This window comes from Lipotes vexillifer, unplaced genomic scaffold, assembly GCF_000442215.2.
Source record: "Lipotes vexillifer unplaced genomic scaffold, Lipotes_vexillifer_v1.1 scaffold447, whole genome shotgun sequence".
Lineage (NCBI taxonomy): Eukaryota > Metazoa > Chordata > Mammalia > Artiodactyla > Lipotidae > Lipotes > Lipotes vexillifer.
Window position 1 is genome coordinate 743,218 of NW_006786302.1, and position 7,517 is coordinate 750,734.

A 7,517-nucleotide genomic window follows, 5' to 3' on the forward strand; every position below is an offset into this window, starting at 1 on the left:
GGGAAAAAGTTCCCTTAGGTAGAAACATTAATAACTTAAAGATAATAGCAGTTATCAGGTATTAATTACTATGTCAAAAATTTTATATACAGTAACAGTAGTATAAGGTGCCTGCTCAATATTCATTCTCCCCTTACTAGGAATACTCCAATTTTGATCAGGGTGACACTATGTCCAGCTCAAAAATATTTGACTTTTCAGACTCCCCAGCAACTAGGAGAGCCTAACCAGTTGAGGTGCAGGCAAAAGTTTCTAGGGAGGTTGTTTCATGAGTAAAAAGGCAAAAGTCTCTCTGGGAGAAAGACACCTCTGTCTTTGGTCCTTCCTCTCCTCTTTTCTGCCCAGGAAGGATATATCCTGTGACTATAAGGCAAAATGCTTAAGGACAAAGGCTACGTACGAGTTAAGGGTAGCGGTAGCAAAGCAGAAAGATGAAAAGAGCTCAGTCCCTGACGGTGTTACTGAACTGCTATACCAACTCTGGACTGCCTATGCCTGCTCTTACCGCATTAGATGAAAAAAATCTCTATCTATTTAAGCCAGTATTAGTTTTCTGTTTTAATTAATGTATCGCAAACTGATTTTACATGATATGTCACTTAGAGGTCACAATTTTCTGAAGTTGGTATTATATGCACTTTTATAAATGAGAAAATTGGGACTTACAAGGAACTCAACTAATTTGGCCAGGGCTAGCAGGTGGCTGAGCAAGGACTCAACAATGGTCTGTCAGACTCCAAAGCTTCTGATGATAAACACTATGCTATGATTTCCCTCTGTTATAACTACAGTAACTTATCTGGTCAGGATTCTAGACTAGGAAAGATTAAAAGTAAAAGCTAAAAGTAGGTGATAAAGCAAGCTGATGCAGTAGCTGTAAGAAATAATTTGTCTTCTAAATAAGTAGTAGTTGCTTCCATAGGTTCAATGAGTCATTGTACAGATTGGCCTCAACATTTCATGGGACAAAATTTATAGGAATTCTCTAATAGGATAGGACAATGTGGGATTGATACTGGAATGATATAAGTAGATATACTGGAGATTTGCTGAAATGAACAGTATTATGATACAGCTATAAGAACTCACTGGCATGACTTTGAATTATGCTGTAATTTTCCCCCAAACTTCATCTGAATTTCTTTTCTAGAAAGTGCTATCTTTTAAAAAATTAATAAACATTAAATAATTGAGAATTTGGAAAGTTTAAGACACACTAGGGTATCTCAAAACGAAGACTAGGAATGACTCAGCCGGTTGATGGCATTACTGCTGATTTTGAGGACCACTGAATCTTCCTTGGACAATATGAATGTCTTAAAAAAAAATAATGACCGTGTTTTATAAAAATAATGTATGTTTATTATTTTAAAAATTCAAAGCATATAAAGAATACAAAGAAGAAAGTAACAAATCATCCCAAATCCCGGAAACAAAATGTTAACATCTCATGAGCATCATGCCAAGCATCCTTCTAAATGTATATAAAGACAGAGGAACTAGTAGAGAGAGAGAGAGAGAAATCAGCTTATGTAAGAATAAGAAAATATCATTACATATGTGCTATATTTAAATAAAAATCTGTAAGATTAACTTTAGTTTAACCCAACATAAAAAGAAAATAAACTAAAGGAATTGCTCTTCTCTATAAGAGATACCATATACTAAAGTATAAACACACATATATAAACATATAGGTAAAATTTTAAAGGAAAGATGAAAAGTTTTAAAGATTAAAAACATATTTCAGTTTCAGACAATTTCAGCTAATCCCTTGCTATGAGAGATGATGAGTTGAGTAGCACTCTTAGCATTTTCTCCTTATTCCCCACTCCCTGTTCTTTTATTTTTCACCTAAGTCAGGGCTTATAATATTTACATTTTTGTTCAGGACCTTTAATAAACCCACTAGGTTTAGGCTTAGTTCTACAATGAAACAGTCTTTATATTCAAACAATCTTATCTTTCTGTATGTGTGTTAATGTATGTCCTGTGTGCATATGCATACAAATATAAAGAATATGACATAATGCAAACAGTACATATTACTTCATAACCTACACTTTTACTTTGTATACTGTGAACATCTTTCCATACAGTTTATTCTTCTACAATGTTATTTTTAAGGGTAAAAGATCATATTTCTTCATTGGATTTACCATAATTTAACAAACCCTATATTTCTTGACAATCTTTTCCTGTTTTGTTTTTTCTATTATAAAGAAAGCTGAGAGAAATATACTTGAAGATAATTTTTACTCTCATCAATAATTATTTATATAGAATAAATGACAAAAGAAAGAATAAATCAAATGTTAACAAACTTTGTTTTTAACATATGCTGTTATATCTACCTTCAACAAGGTAGTTCCATAATTTAGACAAACTAAAGCAAGTTCCTATTTCAAACCAGTGACCAGTTTGTATGATTTAAGCCAACAACAGTTTTGTCAATCATTGTAAACTCTACATATATTTCTTCACCAACCGTAATTCTGTTGTTCTGAACTACTTGCTTGTATCTTTTGTCCATTCTCCCATTTCTGTATTTTTCTCTTCACATTTAAGAGAACTTTAATTACTAATTATATTAAGATAATATTGTCATATATGTTATAAATATTTCTCCCTTTTATAGTTTACTCTGTATAGTTTCAGCTAATGATTTAAAATTTTAAAAAGATCAATGTCAAATACGGGGTTTGGTGCTATAATTATCTTTCATATGGAAAATATCAGTTAATGGTACTCTGGACTCTTCTTTTAAAATTATGAAAATAAGACGTTTTGCCTTGGGCCTGGGGAAATTCTTCTTAATGCTCTGGATGTGTGTGTATGTGTGTGCGTGCAAAACTAAAGCCTTCATCTGTTATTTACTAAAATTCATAAATTCAGCCTACCAAAAATATAGACATACATGTTTAAATCCATCAAAATCTCATTTAATGTTAGCCATGTAACCTTTTCAAAAAAAAATAAAATAAGAGTTTGTTTTATGACACAGTCTTAGAGAGAGCTGCAATGTCCCACTAAATTCAAATAGTGCAAAGACTGTAGCAGGGGATAAGCATATAATCCAATCAATAAAATATGAATTAGACTATGTTTATTCAGTGCCTAAAGTTCATGTCTTCCTAAGTCTTTCTTTTATTTTACACTAAGTAAAAGACAAATAACCCACTGGATCTAATAACAAAGGTTCTCATGGGAAGTGTATTATTTTAAAACCTTATTTCTAAGTCCCTTCTTCAAACTACTAGTAGGATTATCACTGTCACTGGAAAACAAAACCTGGTTAATGTAAGTACTTTAAAAATGACTAGCAAAAGGGTTTCTAAGGAGAGAGTATGAGACAAGTTAAATCTTGTATATTCGAAGGCACAGAAGCACCTTCTTCTCAGCTAAGTGACCTAGTAATACCTTGAGAACAATTTGTAAAAATAAGGAGAGGCAAGGGCTTCCCTGCTGGCGCAGTGGTTGAGAGTCCACCTGCCGATGCAGGGGACATGGGTTCGTGCCCCGGTCTGGGAGGCTTGTGAGCCGTGGCCGCTGAGCCTGTGCGTCCGGAGCCTGTGCTCCGCAACGGGAGAGGCCACAACAGTGAGAGGCCCGCATACCGCAAAAAAAAAAAAAAAAAAGGGAGAGTCAAGCTTCCAAAAAAAAAAAAAGAAAGATTCTGAACCTCTAGAAGAAGACAGTGTAACTTAAAATGAACAAAGCACATAATTTCTTAATCACTCAAAAAAAGAGCAATTTTCAAAGTTTAAAACTGTCATAAGCGTTTAAGAAAAATTTTTAGTTCAAGCTAAGAGAAACAGCCAAATATACAAAAGGAAACCTACTTACTAACAGTGTATACTAAAATGAAGTATTTTCTAAAGATTAGCACAAGGAGTTTCAAAAGTCTAGTCTTTTGAAAATAGTCTTTCAAAAAGTCTATTTTCACAGATTCTGGAGTCAAGATCATTCCCATACTGATGATTAAGATGGCTAGAAAGATAAAAGTAGGATATGATCTCTGTACATAAATTTAGCGTGTAACACTGATTTTCTTTGAGTGAAACTAAAACATTCTTAAGAACAGTTCATTAACAATCCTTCATTCAGGGGCTAAAACAATTATGATAAACATATAACGAACATTCAAGTTTATATTAGTTTCAAGAAACGATTAGTTCAGGGCTAAAATACAACCTAGTAATTTATTAGATAGTGGTAATAAGGTTTTAATCTATTACAAATAACTGGGATTTACTGATGTCAAGTATCATTCCTGACATAGCAGAAGTTTTGAGGAAAAAAGTACTATGAACTGGGCTTAGGAAGCCTCAATATTTTTCTTTTTTTTGAAAGGGACATATTTCTGATTCATTTCTGAATCTAAAATGCCTAAACTTTTTTTCTTTGGTGGGTTCAATAATTTGTTCACAAAAACTCAACAGCTTTTTCTCAAATCTACCGTATCAATGCTTCATATTACTAAGTAAATTTTCATCACTGAAATGCTCCCCAAGAAATTCAGTTCTTAAAGTGGTAAGAAATTTGTAATAAACACTGAGACTGAGAAAAAAAGCTAACTGCTTTCATCTATGACAGAAAACAAATTTGGGTGAGGAATATATGAATTTCTGCCCCAATGATAAACCTGAAATTCTGAAATACAAATATTTCTCTCTAAAATTCAGTGAACAAGGAATGAGAAAGAAAATCACAGTAAAAGAAGGATTATGATTTTACCAGAAAACAACAAAATTTCCTACCTGTGTCTGAATCTCGTTCTTCATTTCTTGATGGGCTGATGGCAAAAGGAAGTTTACGTTTCATGGACGATTTCTCTTTCATCTCCTTGCCCACATCACTCCGATCAATTTTTGGAGTTTTGCTATAGGATGCAATCTTGTCTTTACTCTATTAAAAAATTAAATAAGAATAAACTTATAACAATATTAGCTGAGCAATACAGTATTAAAAAATACTTTATATAAGTAGAAAGAGTATTACTACAAACCATCGTTGTCCTCAATGCCCTTAAGGCCCACTTTCAATAATCATAATGTGTTTTCTAACTTATTTCATATTCCCTTTTACTTAGTAATATAATTTTAAAATAACAATAAAACAAAGTATCTTGAATATAATGGAACTCTATGTCTAAGGATAGATATCATCACCAATAAACAAATATATAAATCAGAAAAAGCAGTCTAGATTGAATTAAGCAGATTGTATTTTATTAATTCCATGTGTCCACTCATTTAGATAAAGTATCCTACCCTCATGCCTACAGCAATTACCAAGTTCACTCATGATCCAACATCTGAATTGGTACATACAGCATAGCTAACTGGGCTATGAAAACTCCTTTGGAAAAACATGCTAGATACTAAGAACTAAGCCACATCACCTAGCAGGTGAGCATAAAACTATGATAATAAATGATAGATATCATAACCATAGAGATTTTCAGAAGAAAATGAGTAGACTCAGACTGCAGAAGACACGACCCAAGCCAGAAAATACAGGAAGGAAGAGTGGGAAGAAGGGGCATTAAAAAAAATACTGAATTTTTTTAAAAAGTAGAATTTATCAACGAAAAGATGATTCAAAAAGAGCAATATAGGGCTTCCCTGGTGGCGCAGTGGTTGAGAGTCCGCCTGCCGATGCAGGCGACACGGGTTCGTGCCCTGGTCTGGGAAGATCCCACATGCCGCTGAGCAGCTGGGCCTGTGAGCCATGGCCGCTGGGCCTGCGCGTTTGGAGCCTGTGTTCCACAACGGGAGAGGCCACAACAGTGAGAGGCCCGTGTACCGGGAAAAAAAAGAAAAAAAAAAAAGAGCAATATAATAAAGCTTTTAGTGAGTCTAATCATGAAAATATGAAGAGGGAAAAAAAAAAAACCCAGGAAAAAAAAAGACTGGGATTGAGACCTAAAATACAATTCCAGAGGGGATATTAAAAAGTTACAAAAGAATACTGTATTCATTTTTATACAATTAACAATTTTAAGGACTGGAAAAATGGATTATTTTCTTGGAAAACATGCATTACCAAACACTGGCTCATGAAAGAAATAGAAAACCTAAATAGACCAATGATCATAGAAAACAATAAATCTATAGCCAAAGATTTTACGTCTAAAAAAGGTACCTATTCCAGAAGATTTTACGAGAGGTTTTAAATTAAAAATTCAGGGAAAATATATTTCCCATTTCATATAAACAATACTACAACACAGAAATAAGAATAGAAGATACCCAATCCATTTTACAAGTTTGAAATAAAACTAATACCTAAGAGGGGTTCAAGATAGAAATTATACCTAAATTGCTTATGAAATAAATGAAACAATAAACAATCCTAAATAAACTGTCCAAAGTTAGTGCCTTAGAAAGATAATATATCATAATCAAGCAGGATTCACCCAAAGAATATAAGAATAGTTCATTATGAGAAAACCTCAAGACAATTCATTATATCAAAAGGAAAAATCTTATTATGATGTTAATAGGTGACAATAACATCTAAATAGACCCTACATTCATTCTTGATAAACCTATTAGCAAATTAGGAAGAGAATGCGACTTCCTTGTATCTTAACTGGTAAAGATTAGTGAAGAATAAAAGTATTTATTTCCCAGGTGTAAAGGAAAATCCTCTTGAGCTGTTTTTTTACTTCTGCTAATGAAATGGAGCTTCACAGGCATGTCTTTTGCTATATAAGGTTGTTTTAAAACGTCGATTTTATTATTATTCTGGTACAGTGAGGCCAACAGATCAAGAGATCACTGCCACTGAAGAGAGTTTGTTACTCACAGCTCCCAAGAAGAGGAGGCATGCTGCACCATGAGGTGCCACCAGGGGAAGCACCTAGGAGGTTCAGGAAGCAGAGAGAGGGGAAGGAAACGTGAGTCAAAGCTTTTATTGTGGTTTCCACAGGAAGAAAAAGGCAAGGCAGAGGAAGCAGGTTTAGGGTTGGCTAGTTAGCATAATTTCAGCAGACTCTAGGGTATAGGTGCTGTTTCTCTAGCTGTCTGGTACCTGGTTCTGGGGTGACTGTTATTAGGGCAGGGGTATAGTGGCCCAGAGTGTGAGAGCTGGATATAGTTGGTGGTTGGGGATGGATTCTGGATTGATTGGTTTGTATATGAAATGTGTTGTCACACATAAATTGTTTACTATCTCTGGGAACTGAGTAGCCCTGGGAAGGGCAATCTCCCCAGGGTCACTGAGGTCCCAGATGTCAAAGAATCAGAAACAAAAAGGCATGATTAGTAAAATGGTTAGCCAACAAAGTTCTAGAGATTTTCCTTAGAAATACTAATATTTGTTATTAAAAAAAGAATCTAAGAAAAACATTAGGATGTCCCTTCTCCCTTGTACTTGTGAGAGTAAAGATACTGTTCTGTGCCATAAAACAAGAGAAACCAATTTAATATGTTAAATGAAAAATGTTCACAAGAATTTATCAATCATACTCTCCTGTGCAATATGGTGATTAGTGTGAATATTCATTCCTG

At 34.0% G+C, this 7,517-nt stretch overlaps 1 protein-coding gene across 1 annotated transcript in view; it reads right to left on the bottom strand.

The window, feature by feature from the left end:
• ANKRD12 (ankyrin repeat domain 12) overlaps positions 1-7,517 on the bottom strand; it is a 112,971-nt gene that overhangs the window by 64,921 nt on the left and 40,533 nt on the right. Inside the window, exon 3 of the mRNA XM_007458447.1 lies at positions 4,761-4,908. Coding sequence (XP_007458509.1) covers positions 4,761-4,908 — 148 coding nt within the window. The remainder of the gene's footprint in view (positions 1-4,760; positions 4,909-7,517) is intronic.